Below are 17,236 nucleotides of genomic sequence, written 5' to 3'. Positions count from 1 at the left end.
AGAATATTTTGCAGAATCTTGTGTGAATGTTGAAAAACATTAAAAATATTTGCAATCATGTAATAAAATAACGTGCAATAATTTTTATAACGAATTAACTGTTCCTTCGTAGTTTACAAAACTTAGTAATTAAGTTACCAGATTCTTATAAGAAGAAATATAAGTTTTATATTAATAAAATTAAGACAATGTAATTTGTAATCTATTACGTTAATTAAACAATAAATTTTACGTACATTAATAGGGATCATAGTTCATTTTATTGTGTAATGAACGGACGCCGACTCGTATACAGGACGTAACGTGTTTATACAAATAATTTATGGTGATTCAAGTGTTTGAAAAGTGCAAGAATTTCAACAAAAAATGGGTCAAACTGGGAGCGCTATGCCGGGTAAGTGGTTATAATTGTTTCGTAAATACAACATTTTGAGTATCTAACAAGATTCTAACAAGATACGAATAGTTCCTGTTAACATAACCTATATTTCTTAAATAAACAGTTACGAAAATTAACTCATTGTTTGTTTTGTGATATTGTTTATTAAACAATTGTTTAAATATTTAAAATTGATTTAAATTTATATTATTTTTGTTTTGATTTAATTTATTACACAGTATTATCTTTATTTAATGTAAATAATAACAGAGGGGTCAAATTGTGGTCATAAGGTCCAAGGTTTGATTAAATAAATCTTTGTTACATCGTAAAATATTAAATCGACATAACATCCAAGTAGTTCATTAAAAAGATCAATTTATTTATAAAAAGAAATAAATCTAAAAAAAAAGAATAGTTAATACTTCTTCATCAATTAAACAGTTAGATTTTTGAAATAGGATATTCATATTTAGGCCTTAAGTATATATCAAATAAATAAAAAAAAAATAGCCACTATATAGCCACATAAAATAGTGTATATGTATATCTATGTCTAAACACATCAGTAATCAAGTTGAGATCCTATTTAAATATATATATGTAATTTACTTTGAAATGTATGCTAATAAAATATATTGCTTTTTTTCTACAATGTCAACTTTGGTATAGAAATGTTTTTATTTTTATACATATTACTAATTAATGTTGTGATCACGCTATTTTCGACTATAAATTGTAGAGATCTCTTACTCAGATAATAATATGCTGTTGTTGAGAGCCTCTATCTAAAGAGTCTGTTTGCAACATTTGTTATAATTAAATGGATCTTTAAGTGACTTAAATTTTAGAATTATCTATGTAATTGTATATTATCTCAAATTAACCCAATTTGATAAATAATATTGGAATCTTTACACTATTTGAGATAAATTAATTGAATTAAGATTCTATTGCTTTAATGTCTTTGTTTCCTGGTCATATAACTATAAAAGTAATTTTTAAATACAGATTAAAAAAAATAGTCTCTACTTTGGTATAATTGGGAAAGTAAATACTTTTTGCACATGAAGATTTTTTTTTCTCGTAATTCTGGATTTAAGTAATGTTTGAAAAAGCAATAATTTTGTATGGGTTTTAAGCTTGCTTTGTACTATTTATTATCTTACTTGGTTCATTGGTTTAGCTATGATAGACTGGCAGATAAAGTTGCTTTCTCATTTATAAAATTAGTATAGTGTATTTAATGACCAACTTGATCTATCTAGGTTTTTGATATTCCTTACTAGATATTTGTTAATCCGTAATCTCAGGAACTATTTTCCCACTCTCCCAATCTGGATAATTTCCCCTATCTTTTTTAAAATGGCTTGAGGTTGTATTATTTACACAAAAATAATCCTAGATAAATACAGAATTATTTTACTGGTGTATGCCTTTCAAATATCAACATTAGAATTATGATTCAAGAACACATACCCACCCATAAAGCCATGTAAGAGAGATATGTCTACCTCTGTGTCATATGATGGTGTGTACACCAGATTTCAATGGTATTCCACTCCAAGGTCCCGGGTTCGATTCCCACCCAAATCGATGTAGATTATCATTAGTTTTCTATGTTGTTGTCTTGGGTTTGGGTGTTTGTGAAGTCGTTACTTCTGATTGCCATAACACAAGTGCTTCAGCTACTCACATTGGGATCAGAGTAATGTATGTGATGTTGTCTCATATTAATTTATTGTTTCTCTTCGATTAAAGGTTAAAGGTCTTTGCTAATATTTGGTAATTATGTAATTAACAATGATATTTAATTTAAGAAGATACAGTATGATATCTAAATGTTTGTTATTTGAAAACAAGGGCTCCGTACTGTGTAATTAGTGACACATACATTTCACTTGGTAACTAATGCATTAAGTAAATATTTTAATTGTCAGTGCAAATATTTGAACGTAGGTATTAGATATGTACTAAATACGTATTGGATGGTGGTAAAGTTTTCATTCTGGTCTGTGTCTTGTAGTCATAAGGTCTGTGTCTGTGTGGTACGATTATATGCAGGCTTGTCTTGGTAAGTACCCATTCATGATGTATTTTCTACTACCGAGCTATTTAAAGGTTTAAATGTATAATACATACATGTTATACTGAAGATAATTCCAGAATGTAAACATTCATTGCCGGAAAGTATAATTGTTTTTTGTTTCTTCTCTATTGAAATAAATGTTGTGTATATAGGCCGTTGTTTTATCCGAGTTGAGCTGTATGAATTAAGTGCGGTCTTGTGCAAAAGAATTAATAATATTAAATGCTTAAATATATATAAATATGAACTAAAACTAGTTGCTGTATGAATCTTGACCGCATGGACTACTGGCGAGAATGCTAGCAGTATTTTACCCGTTGAATTGCAATTCCGATCCTCTGGGCGAACGAACCAGCCCTCCTGTCACCAGAGGCAATGTGGCGAGGTGTTATACTTTTGATGAAGCTTTGTGCAAATAAGAAGTGAGACGATCACCTATGAAAATAAAGAATTTGTTTTACAAGTGACAATTTCTACAAATAATATGTAGTAGTGTTTGTACGACGCGTTTAAGATGTGCTTATATCATTTTATTGACCTACAGTCAAATTCCAATCGAAGTAGGAATAAACAAGCCTTAGATTTGCGTATTTCGTTTGATTCGCTGATAACTCATCTAAATTGTGAACTACTAAGGGTTTATGATTAATATATCTTTATTTATAATACAACACTATTACACCTAACTGCTTAAAGCCATATTTATTTTACTTCCAAAGTTCCGATAACAGTTTCAATGATGTTTAATTTGAATTCTTATAAACATAGTTTTGAAAAAATGAAATTGAGCACCATCTCGTATATTTATTGTGGTAGGGCTTTGCCCAAACCCTTGGTACCCATTAATTAGATATTCTCTTACCTGGTAGCAATGCAAAGTATTGTTGTGTTCCGGTTTGAAGGGTGAGTGAGCCAGTGTAACTACAGGCACAAGGGACATAACACCTTAGTTCCAAAGGTTGGTTTCGCATTAGCGATCTGAGGATTAATAATAATTCAAATCAATTAAATTCATAATTAAATGGCTTTTAGTTGTACCGACAGGGCACAGATTATTTCGCCAATGTCACGTAGGATGGAGAAGACACGAATGAGATTAATAATAATATCTACTAAGGTAAGTGGACACCATAGTGTCATTATAATGTCACCATAGTGTCTACTTACCATCAGGACCATTTATCAGTCCACCTACCTATATGACATAAAAATAAATATAAAAAAATGCCACATTAAAAATTCAACCTTTCTCTTAACTATACAATCGAATTTCGAAATCAACGAGTTCGATTCCTGGGTAGGTATATTAATTTTTGCAATGAAATGAGTTTTAGTTTTATGAACTGGTACTTAGATCCACGCCCAATTGAGAATTCACCATGTATATAGAAAAGTAAGCGTGTTTCGATTTTTGTAAATTACGCTGAATATTTTTTTTTATTTATTCACCAATATAGATAACGTTTCAATTCACGCTAAACAAAACGGGAGGTTGATTAATTTTTTTTTTTAATTCTCATTGGTTTCAGAGAATATGAAATCACATCAATTATTCTAATGAATTTCAGTAATGTGTAATAATCTCAAAATCTACTCTTCTATCTCCTTTTCATTTAAAAAAAAAATATCTTTCAATGGTTGAATAGTGCTCAAATAGAAAAAAAAAACTTGTCGTCTAATTTCTTACAAAAAGATGAAACCTCCTTGCAGTTCCCATGGATCTTTAGCTATAAATCAAGCCTTAGAAAAAAAAAATTAAAATAAAATCCTTCAAATAAAAATATAACTTATTCCTTTGAATTTTAAATCGGTATTCCTTAAACTTTCAAACATGGAACGAAAATTTAAATTTTCGACTGATAATTTTCTATGTTCAAAAAAGTTTTTTAATAAATTTACTAAAATGAAAAATCGACTTTAATGAATAGTAACTTAAGTATATTTTTGTCTAATACAAAATACGTACATAGAATAAAATAATATACCATTTGTAACTAATTTCGAAATTTCAATTTCTAATTGTTCGATAAACAGTCGATATCATTAGGTTGTATGACATTTCGACCGTACACAAAAACAGCCCTTATTAATATTCAGTTAAATGTCAATTTCTCCTGTTTATAATTGCGTACGTAGTGGTAAATTATTCTGGTATGTGTTTTCAAACAGCTGACGATCAGCTGTAGCGTCTACCTGTTATTCTTTTATTTTTTTTCACGAGCGCACGTGTTTTTCGCGACATAAAAGGCAAGTACGAAATGGACGTTGAATTTTTTAAACGAAAATACGCCTTGTTCCAAGGTAGTAAAGTTTATTTTCTATTGAACGAAATTTGTGTTCTTTACACAATGAACTTGAAATAAAGAGTTCGGTTATGCAAAGAGTTTTTGTTGTTTTTTTTTCGATCAGCTGATGCAATGCAAAATGGTAAAAGTAAGAAAGGTTCTATTTTTGAAATCATATGGTCTCGCAGTCAGCTGATTTGCTTGACAATAGAGGTTTGCGCAAGGAAGCAAAAAAAAATTTTAAGAAATAATCCATGCTTGTTTTATTTACAAAGACTTTGGCATTTAATTTATTTTAAATATCCTTTACAATAACATAAAAATTTACGATTGTTACGTTAATATAATATGTATATGTATACGTTGTGGTATAGGTAGGCGAACGAGCAAATGTGCCATCTGATGTTAAGTGGTCACCACCGTCTACAGGCTCTTTAAAGAATATTAACTATTCCTTAGATCACCAATGACACAGCTGTATCGATTTTGGTGAAATTTGGTATGAGGCAAATTTGAACTTCTGGGAACGATGTAGGCTTATCGTTTTGCCTAACACATAATACCTCTACTTTACAAGTAACCTCTTGAAACGCGAGGGAAGTCGCGAGCGATAATTAGTTATAGTATAGATCGAAACTGGTCATAAAAAAAAAACCGTTCTGAAAAATTGAAGTAAATGAAATGTTGTCACTGTTCCGGAATAAAGATTCTACCGAGAATCGGTAAGAAACTCAGTAGTTACTTAATTAAACTAATTTATATTTTATCTTTCTGCTATTAATATGTTTTGTTTTAATTCATAATATTCTGTTACTAAACTGTAATCTATACATTATTACAATTTTTGTCTGTCTGTTTCGGCTAATCTCTGGACCAGCCGAACCGATTTTGATGGCAATTTCACTGGCAGATGCAGCTGATATAATAAGGAGTAACTTAGGCTATAACAATATATTTTTGTCAAAATCGAACCCACAGCTAGTGTCATAAATATAGTTTGCAATCATTAATTTATATAAACTGGTCCGCCTTACAGCGTGCCGTGCCAATTATAGGCTTATAACCTTTTCCTTAGGGGGTATGTGTACTGTACTGCAATATAATACACTATATGTTTATTTTACAAAAAGATTCGAGGCTTTTTTATGGTATAGGTTGGCGGACGAGCATATGGGCCACCTGATGGTAAGTAGTCACCATCACCCATAGACAATGACGCTATAAGAAATATTAACCATTCCTTACGTCACCAATGCGCCACCAACCTTGGGAACGAAGATGTTATGTCCCTTGTGCCTGTAGTTACACTGGCTCACTCACCCTTCAAACCGGAACACAACAATACTGAGTACTGTTATTTGGCGGTAGAATAACTGATGAGTGATTGGTACCTACCCAGACGGGCTTGCACAAAGCCCTAACACCAAGTAAAAGGCTTTACAAAGGCTTTACAAGTATTCCACCAATGTTGATATACATACTATTAATACAAGAAATAAGAACATACTTGTAACCCCCAGTTTCCGTTTGCATACGGTAAATAGAACGTTTTTGGGCAATGGTATACGCATATATAATAAGATACCGGGAAATATAATCAATTTACCATTCTCAAAATTTAAAAAGATTATTAAGACTAAATTAATAAATAAATCGTATTATTCATTAAAAGAGTACTTTTTGGAAAGAAACGCCTGGAGTTAGGCTCGGGTTCCATGATAGGACACTAATTACTGTAAATAACAGCATTGTAAATTTGTTTATATGAAAAGAGCAACTATGCGAGTTTCTTGCCGTTTCTTCTCGCTAGAAGCTTTTCGAAACGATGGTAGTGTTTAATTGTTGACGATTCAAAAACGCTTCATTGTGAAGTATGCTTGAATAAAATTGATTTGATTTGATAAAGGAATGAAGTTGAAAACTGACGAAGATTTTCTTACTCTGTGCAAACAACACTTCGACTGTCCATCTTAAGTATACCTATATATATTATATATATCTATATATTATAGCCTTTGTCTTAAAGTCCAGCTGTCATAGCTACCCCCCACCCTTAGTGGGTCGAAAACCGCAAGAAAAAAAACGATTACACAGGTAGAAATTTCTCTTCGTAGTTCAATTTAATTTCGACCGTATCTCATTTAAAATAGAGTTGATTTTCTGTTGATCCTTTTCTCAAATTGACAGCTGATTGTCAGCTGTTTCTGATGAACTTTACGCTCCGTATACGGTTTTAAGCGTTTTGAACTTTAATCATATGGAAATAGAGTTGCTAATTGGTTGATTAAATGTTTTCGTTTGAAATTTAGATTATAATATTTATGTCTGAGGAATAGAGTTTTTATTACGTTGTCGCTTGTTACGTTTTCGAGTTACGGTATGTACACCTTTTTATCCGATTACGGGGATGAGAAATGTATTTATATTTTTAGATTCCTTACTCTCTTATGTTATATCCATATAACTATGTATAAATGCTTGTATATATGTCCCAGCTATATAATAAGGCCTTTTAATTAGCATAGCCATTTTACTGTTCTCTAACCAGTGGTCCGAATGACATTTGATAGGGGATGAACCCTCTTACCTCTAAAATGAAATTGAAAATAATATTCATCAATCTTAAAACATACATCAACAGCCTATTAAATTTCCCACTGCTGGGTTAAGGCCTCCTCTCCTTTTGAATGTTTAGAGCGCATTCCACCACGATGTTCTAATACGTCTTGGTGGATTCACGTGTGGCCGAATTTCGTTGATATATATATGTATATATGTATGTCACTTGCAGGTTTCCTCATGATGAATTATATACACAAATTAAGCACACGAAAATTCAATATTCACTATTCTTAATTTTTTTTTTTTTTAATAATTTTAGGCAGAACACTTTTGCACCTTCGTCTTATTTTTTTTTTTAATTAAAGCCTATAAACAAGAAAGCCTTACAGACACTGTCCACATGTTGGGTTGAATATTTTCATAATCGCTCAATACTCGATGGCCACGCGACCCTCGCGTGCCGCCTCGGCAGATGCTCGCGACGATTTTTTTTTTTTTCGCAAATGGCTACGACCGTCCTTGCTCGCGAGGAATTCTTTCGTTTTATTTTTGTATTTTAATCTTAAAGTTAATATAATCTATAGATATTATAGAGCTGAGCATCTTAACCGATGATTTCGGGTTCAAACCCAGGCAAGCACCACTATATATATGTGCTTAATTCGTGTTTATACTTCATCTCGTGCTCGGCGGTGAAGGAATACATCGTGAGGAAACTAGCATGTGTCTAATTTCATCATAATTCTGCAACATGTGCATTCCAACAACCGGCATTGGAACAGCGTGGTGGAATTTTTTTTCAAGCCTTAATGGGAGAGGAGGTCTTAGCCCAGCAGTGGGAAATTTCCAGGCTGTTACTTTACTTTACTAGTGATATTATTCGATAACGATAACGTGTTTAATTTTTTTTAAGTTTGATTTTTTTTTTCTATTTTTTTTATTTATTCTTTATTGCACCCAAACTTAAAACTAAAAGTTACATCATCGTTACACAGAATTGCATGAGGTGCAAATGGCGGCCTTATCGCTAAGTAGCGATCTCTTCCAGGCAACCTTTGGGCAGAATTTTAATATTACGTTTCGATAATATTGAAACAGTAGAAGTAACAAGATGAAGGTCGATAAACTGACAATTAAGGTAGGGCTTTGTGCAAGCCCGTCTGGGTTGGTACCCACTCATCAGTTATTCTACCGTCAAACAACAGTACTCAGTATTGTTGTGTTCCGGTTTGAAGTGTGAGTGTGTGTAACTACAGGCACAAGAGACATAACATCTTAGTTCCCAAGGTAGGTGGCGCATTGACGATGTAAGGGATAGTTAATATTTCTTACAGCATCATTGTCTATGGGTGATGGTGACCACTTACCATCAGGTCCCACGGGTGCAATGATACAACAAGTGTATATATGTACACAGAATTTCTTACAACGTTCACAGTTTTTCAATCTAAAGAAAAAAAGTGTTTCTTTACTATATTGTCCATGCATTATATACAAAAACCTTCCTCTCGAATCAGTCTATCTATTGAAAAAAATCGCATCAAAATCCAAGTGTAGTTATAAAGATTCAAGTATACACAGGGATATAGGGACAGAGAAAGCGACTTTGTTTTATACTATGCAAAGATTATTAAATATCAGATTTTTACGAACTCTGGTTATAAGTGACCTATCCATATCAAGGGCTGGGTAGGACAAGCTCTAATCGGAAGGGAAGGTTTTTGCCCAGCGTTGGGATTTTCAAGATGTTTTCTTTATTGATTATTGAACACATGATGTGGATGCCAAAAGGTGGTACGTCTAATGCAGGCATTGTGTTTGCACTTGAATTAAGATGTAAAGGTGTCGTGCGCACGCGCAGAAAACGGAATCGCAACACATGTTTTTTTTTTGTAAACGTGAAAGTCCCAAAAGGGCTTCCGGCATTTGGCGCGTGCGCATCTGGCTTTGATATTTAGATTGAGGATTATTGAACTTGTTTAGTTTAATTATTTTTATAAAAAAACATCCGTACATAATAAATATATAATACATAGTACTATATCTTTTGTATCTGTCAATTACAAGGGTTGATAGTTTATGTTTATTACGCTTCCATATTTATTCGATAATAGTAACAAAAATAAAAACTAATTAAATAAAATCCTGAAATAATTAACGTAATTCTTAATTATAATGTCTATTAAGATATCACTTAGATTTAATCATGTATTTTAAAGAGATTTGGTCCAGTGGTTAGAACGCGTTCAACTTCACCGATGATTGCGGCTTCAAAATCCTGATGAGCACTTAAATTTACACGTTTTTAATTTTGTGTGTGAAGGAAAACATCGTGAGGAAACCTGCAGGTTACTAATTTAAGAATTCTGCCACATATTAGTCCACTAACGCGCATTTTAATAGCGTTCTAACCTCCTCAAAGGAAGAGGAGGCTTTAGCCCAACTGTGGGAAATTTACAGGCTCTTACTATTGTATTATTATAGACGTTTTATCAATTTTACACTCAAATACACTAGCCAGGATGATTTTTAATAATTGACAGCAATGTCTTGTATAAAATGTATAAAAAGTAATTGTTTTAAAAGTAAACAGTTAAATAGTGCTTTCTTTTTTTTTTGTATATAAAATCAATTATGTTAGAAAGAAACAGCTATTTTTTAATTTAAAAAAGCCATATCATGCGTTAATTTTATAATGCTGTCTTTTTCTATTGTATCAAAGAAGTCAGAGAGAGACAGCTCATATTTAAGTAGTTCGATTATAGTTTTTTTCTTTTAATAAGCTACCAAAGTCTGCAGTAAGTGTATAATCGCTAATAATCCCAAGATTTCGTACACGAAAGGTGGCTTAGGACAAATTAATTTTGTCGCCTTTCATCAGTGGGTCAGTGAACTGACGCAGATGGGGTACGCACTGCAAGGTGCAGTTTACATCTGGCTGGATTCGAACTTAACTACTAAACCCTTTAGAATATGCCAGTCGTGCCATTGGTTGGACGTGAAATAAATGGCAGAGAGCTGGCTGCATTGTGTCGGGTCTTTGTCTCTTGAATTTATTTTTTAATTTCGACGAGTGTAAGATTCTTTCGATTTTCGAATTTTCTTTCGTTGTATTGTCAATTATGTTGTCGTTTGAATTTTCTTAAACATCCATTAGTTGAAGGCTTATGGAATAAGAGCCGAGATGTCCCAGTGGTTGGAACGCGTCCATCTTAACTTAACTGATGATTGTGGGTTCAAACCCAGACAAGATATAAGAATATTCTTTTGCTTAATTCGAAAGAAAATATCTTGAGGAAACCTGCATGTGACTAATTTCTTTGGAACTTTGGAACAGCGTGGTGGAATATATTTCATACTTGCTCAAAGGGAGAGGAGGCCTTAACCCAGCAGTGGGAAATTTACAGGCTGTTGTTGAGTATTAAGTATCTTTCGAATTGGATTAATCTGTGGATTTATGTAAAAATGCCGTTTTGAACGTTGACGAAACTGTTATCGGAATTATGGAAAGAAAATTAGTAGTAGTAGCTGAAAAGTAGTTTAGTGTAATAGTGTTGTATTATAAATAACTAGCAATGCGACCCGGCTACGCACGAGTGCAATGCTGATACTAAATATAGTAGAAAATGGCTAAATTATCAGAGTTTCTTTACTATATTGTCCATGTATTATATACAAAAACCTTCCTCTCGAATCACTCTATCTATTAAAAAATACCGCATCATAATCCGTTGCGTAATTTTAAAGATCTAAGCATACATAAGGGCAGACGGCGGTGAGCGACTTTGTTTTATACTATGTTATATATTATGATTATGAAGATATGTATATCTTAGCTGTGTACATATACTATATATATTAACAAATAGCATATAATACGTAAATCTATGGCTTTTTTATCACAGTTACGTGGTAGTTCTTATCGGTTGGACTTTTCGTTGTAATTACACTGACTCACCATTAAAACGAAACACAATACATTATGAGATTATCATAAAGGCAGGCAGGCTTCCCCGAATATTTTTACAACACAAAACACCTCTTACGCAATCGTTTAAATGATTTACAAGGAAAGTAAGTTCCAGATCTGTTAATTATTTAATTGGATTAATTAGCTTATGGCTCTGCTTAACTCATGACTTCCTCGGTGGCAAATTGGAGGTTAAGTGGTAATGTCTGATGGGTTTTAGTGGGATGGGTTTATTTTTTTTCGTGTAGTGGTGCTGACCAGTAAATGTATCTGATGGTACCACCGCCTGTAGGTATTGGAGCTGTATAATTTATTAACGATTCCCTAACACTTGTATACTCTACTACCAAGAATAGAAAGAAAGATTTTAAAATTGTTAAAATATATAATACTAGCTCTGCCCACGACTTCACGGGCCTTTGAATCAAACAAGGAAACAATATTGTTGTAGCCTAAGTTACTCCTTATTACATCAGCTATCTGCCACTGAAAGTTCCGTCGAAGTTTTCAGCTTTTACTGAGATTAGCCGGAATAAACAGACAGGCAGTTAGGCGCAAAAAATTTACAAAATAAATTAATTGGAAAGAGGCGTATGTCGTTTCCCAGGGACTAAACTACTATACTAAATTTCATCAAAATCGGTTTATCAGTTTAAACGTCAAGAGGTAACAGAGTTACTTTCGCATTTATAATATATTATGTAGGGACTATATGGTCAAACTTAAACATACGGTGATTGGTATATGGAACATATACATACGTTCTGTGCCACAGAGTTGAGATGGCCCAGTGGTTAGAACGCGTGCATCATAATCGAGGCAAAGCCCAGGCAAGTACCATTGGAAGGAAAACATCGTGAGGAAACCTGCATGTAACTAATTTCATCGAAATTCTGCCACATGTGTAGGTATCCACAAATCTGAATTTAAGCAGTGTAGTGGAATATCCTCCAAACCTTTTCATCAATGTATTTGTGCCAAATTTTGTGAATGGGGGTGACCAGGTCAAATTCGCTCATGTTTCGACATTCGTCTCTGAATCATTGACTCGCTTTACAAAGATATGATATTAAACTCTGTAACGGAACCCAGTTTGTAACAAAGAGTCTAAAATTAGCATAAATGACCATCAATCGTGGATGCTGAAACAATGAAAGCGTTAATATCGAACCGTTTATTAGGGAGGGGTTCCGTATCCCATATGCCGTCCGCCAACCTATTCCAAAATAAAAAAAAATAAAAAAACAGCTGACGATTTCCGTGGTCAAGTCTGTACACCGGTTTTCATGGGTACGCCACTCCGATTCCTCCAGTCATCTCCGAGAGAGAAAAGTTCATTAGTTATCGATGTTGTCTCGGGTCTGGGTGTTTGTGACGTCGTTACTTCTGACTTTCCATAACACAAGTGCTTCAGCTACTTACATTGGGATCAGAGTAATGTATGTGATGTTGTCCAATGTTTATGTATTTATTTATAACTGGGTACCTCTCAATTAACATACATTCGACTGCTAAACAATTATTTTTTTGACAAATGGGCCACCTGAGTAAGTCACCATGACCCATGACAATGACGCTGTAAGAAATATTAACTATTCCTTACATCGCCAACGCGCCACCAACCTTGGGAACTAAGATGTTATGTCCCTTGTGCCTGTAGTTACACTAGCTCGCTCACCCTTCAAACGGGAACACAACAATACTGAGTACCGTTGTTTGGCTGTAGAATAACTGACGAGTGGGTGGTACCTACCCAGACGGGCTTGCACAAAGCCCTACTACCAAGTAAATGCTTATTATTAACTTTAGGTACCTGGGATACGATACCTTAGTTCTTATGGTTGGTGTGCATTAATGGTGTAAGAGACCATCCGATGGTCAGTTTCTCTATAAGCAGTAATTTACAGGAAATTTACTAATTCGGTTACTTCTCCATTTTGAAGAGAGGGTTGGTTGATTTGAAATTTCACTGAAATTAGACAAATAATTGTTTTTCTCATTATTTTTCTTTCCGATGATCGTCTGAGTGTGTACCTACTCATCATAAATTCTCCACTGCTGAGTTAAGGCCTCCTCTCCCTTCGAGAAAAAAGTTTGGAACATATTCCACCACGCTGTTCTAATGCGGGTTGGTGAATCAGATATACTAGCATCAAATAATAGTACTCGGAATTGTTTATTGAAGACTGAAACAGCAAGTGCAACAATATGTGCAAGGGATGTAACTTGGTTCCCAAGTTTGGAGGAGCATTGTCTATGTAAGGGATGGTTAATATTTCTTACAGCGCCATTGTCTATGGGCAGTCGTGACCACTCACCATCAGGTGGCCCATTTGCTTTGTTTTTCATTAACATATATAATAAATATAGTTGCAATAAAACATGTTATAAATAAATTGTATTGATTAACTTTTTAAATATTTATTGATACACTTAAATCGTTGACAGGACAGCGAAGTGTCGAAAAAAGTGTTATAAAAAATTACACTGGCTCTCCAATAAAGGATCCCTAAATATCTAACCCTCGAACAAGATGTTCCGCTGAAATTAATCCGTCCCTTTCACTCGTATCCGAATGAAAAGAGACAGCTGACCTAAGGGCTGCTATGCGTGCGCATCTGCTGTCGAATGCTGAAATGACTTTTTTGTAGTACGAACGGTTAATTCAATATCAACTCTTCGACAATGATATTAAAGCTCAATTTTCCTTGTTTGAGGAGGTAAGTGCAGCTGTTACCAATGTTTATAGCGTTCCCGGCTCTTGGTGGTTCGCTTGCATCGTCGTATCGTCACTCCGCCGGTAGGCCGCGTCGTGTGCGGACGTCTCTCGCGTCTCGTCGTATAAAATCGTGTTCAATTAAACGTAAATAACGCGTGAAGTGATAACGTGACTCAATAAAATCGTGCATTAAAGTTTCGTGACTTGTGGAAATGTTCTGATATGAATTAAGGATTAAATAATATTAATATATTTTAATTCGTTTCGTTTTAAACCGTATAAATGATGGGTGTAAGCAGTTGTATGAGTCTGAGGCAGGCGAGAGGGTCGTGCCATTGCCCAGCATGCCCCCGGGCTTCAGGACACGGGGTTTCGATGCCGCCTCAGACTCTGGTTCTGCCACCAATGGCACTGGAACCGGAAACGACTCCGGTTAAGGACAAGAAGGGATCGAAAATGAAGGTCCTGAAAAAGATCAAGAAGAAGATCGGATTAGGTAAGAATTAACATACATATTATATATATAAAAACTTTTTTTAAAGTATTATCTGTAAATAAGAAGAAATTTTTAAAATAATCAATTTTAATTTTTTTTTCTCTGGAAAGCGTAAAGCGATGTCGGTTGTAAACCGTTTGTAACGGTTTTTTTTATCTCATTGTCAGTAAAACGTTACGTTAATAAAAATTAAGCTTATACAATAAATATTAAAATTAATTTAATTTATAATATGCAACTTTAATGTTGCTAGTAATAAAAATATAATCGTTTGACGTAAATTATGTTTTTCTGTAGGTACCCGTTTTTTAATTAATTTTTTTTCTAACGTGTGCAGTTCAATAGTTAGGTTAGTTAATTTAAAAAGTTGAATTAGTGTCGTAATTCGTTTGTTAATTATCGAAATAGTGATGTTATAGTTTTATTGATATGGAATTGTATGTTTTGAAAAGAAAATCTACCGGTGAGTTTGTGTACTGTATCGTAATTAACTTCAGCTTGCATCCGTGTCTTTGTAATCTGTATTAATATCATATATGTGAAAGTAACTGTATGCTGTTCACGACCAAATCGCTGAATGTAATTTCATGAAATTTGGTATGTGAACTAGACATAACATATAGACACATAGGCTACTTTTTTGCCTAACACAAGGCAACCTTAAACGCGAACAAAGCCTAAATCTATACTAGTATTATGAAGTAGTCATAAGTTAGTATGTATGTAGAAGGTATTATAGGATACTAATGAAGGAATCTATGTAATTAATTTACTAATAGCAAGTTATAACAGAGTGCATTTTTGTATGAATTGTAGTCATAAAAAGCCGGGTTAGGTTAGTTGTTTAAAATTTTACATATTTGTGTGTACAGTTTGTGAGGATGTATGTTTGTTTGTTACTCTTTCACGATAAAACTACTGAACGTATTTGGATTAAATTTTACAGTAATATAAGTTATACATCAGAATAACACAATGGCTATAATTTATAATTATTTTATGTAATTTTATCATACTATAACAATACATATCAAGTAGTAAAAAGCCGGGCCGGGTCGCTAGTAATATATAATGTTATATATATTTCATTTGTTTTAATTAATTATTGATTGTCAAATTAAAAACTAATACAGTTTTGGAAAAGATAATACCCTGATCTTGAAGATCTGGCGTAACTGTTAGGTTTGTTAATACAACCTCTATGCCCTTTCTGAAGCCCTGGTAACTTGCATGTGCTTTATATATGTTAATACTTAAATTCGTGATATACAAATATACATATCATACAAATCGGCGACCTCCGTGGTCGAGTTTGTGTGTGTTTACATGGAAACGCCACTCCGAGGTACCAGGTTCGATTCCCGGCCGAGTCGATGTAGATTAACATTAGTTTTCTATATTGTCTTGGGTCTGGGTATTTGTGGTATCGTTTCTTGTGATTTTCCATAAAACTAGTGCGTTAGCTATTTACATTGGGATCAGAGTAATGTAATGTGATGTTGTCCAATATTTATTTTTTATTAATATTTCGTTGGTACCCTATAAATGTTCTTGAAGGGGTGATTATTTAAACAATACTTGTCTTATTCTTTCATATGATAAAATGATCGTGATAGAAAGAGACGGAACTGTTTTGTATTTCATAACTGTTCTTTGTTGCTATTGCGTGGAGTTACAAAGCATATCGCCTTCTTGGATACAATGTGCGTTACTTTTTTCAAAATTGTTTTTTTGACGTCGGTTTGGCGCGATTCTATTGGTCGAGATCTTTATTTCAATATTATGTTATATCTGTTATGTATGAGTGTATGTATCCATAAACATTCTATATATAGCAATCTTAACCCCGCTTCGCACGGGTGAAATGCTATGACATCACAGTAGAAACTTCTAAAATTATCAGTGTTTCTTTACTATATTGTCCATGTATTATACACAAATACCTTACTCTCAAATCAATCTTTCTATTAAAAAAAAGGCATCAAAATCCCTTGCGTAATTTTAAAGATCTAAGCATACATAGGGATAGACAGTGGTAAGCGACTTTGTTTTATACTATGTAATGATAAATGTACAGGTGAAACGTTCGAAATATGAACTGAGTTGAGGTTTTTGTTTTCTTTTTATTTAGGCGAAGGTATTTTTAAATAAGGATTAAAACACGTTACCAAAGAGGGTATATACTATAGTATTCCGCATTTATACAAGACTTGTACAGCAATGAAGTTTGGACATCGAGACGCGTGCCACCTGCCTTTGTTTTTTAATTTTTTTTTCAAACAGCTGCTCCACACCTTGCCAGTTTATGTAATTTTTTAATTATATATCAAGAAAAGAGGCCAAATACAAATGTTTTCTTGGAATCGAATCGTAATAATAATTTGTTAATTGACATTTTTCGTAATTAAATATTTAATGAGTGACTTAGTACGTCGTTTGTGTAATTGTGAAATTAATAGAATTACTGAAAAAGGTTTTATGTACAGGTATAAGTCTTTGTGTTTTCAAATTTGTGTTGCCATGAGAAAAAAAAGTAGAAATGCGAAATAATAAAAATGAGCCAGATGGCGCGGAAATACGACCGGAAGTCGCCTACGCCAGATGTACTTTGGAATTGTTTAATTACCGAGTTTCGGGTATAAGGGCTTAGACTTATGTTCCCTTAAGTCTGAAGTCACTTTAATAGATTACAGCCGATGACTCAGTATATCGAATCTTAACGAAGATCGCAGGTTC

At 33.4% G+C, this 17,236-nt stretch overlaps 1 protein-coding gene across 3 annotated transcripts in view; it reads left to right on the top strand.

Moving 5' to 3' along the window:
* Positions 1-7: 7 nt before the first annotated feature.
* Positions 8-17,236, top strand: part of LOC124541423 (protein neuralized) — a 57,424-nt gene continuing 40,195 nt past the window's right edge. For 2 of the 3 annotated variants that reach the window (XR_006967247.1, XM_047119290.1), the window contains exon 1: positions 14,066-14,500. Coding sequence is in view for 2 of the 3 variants with exons in the window: in XM_047119290.1 (XP_046975246.1) it covers positions 14,287-14,500 (214 nt within the window). In the remaining variant the exon portion in view is untranslated. Of the gene's footprint in view, positions 395-14,065; positions 14,501-17,236 lie in introns of those variants that run through there. The other variant, XM_047119291.1, reaches the window with a different exon arrangement.

Source organism: Vanessa cardui, chromosome 28, assembly GCF_905220365.1.
Source record: "Vanessa cardui chromosome 28, ilVanCard2.1, whole genome shotgun sequence".
NCBI lineage: Eukaryota > Metazoa > Arthropoda > Insecta > Lepidoptera > Nymphalidae > Vanessa > Vanessa cardui.
This window is presented reverse-complemented; position numbering and strand designations above follow the sequence as displayed.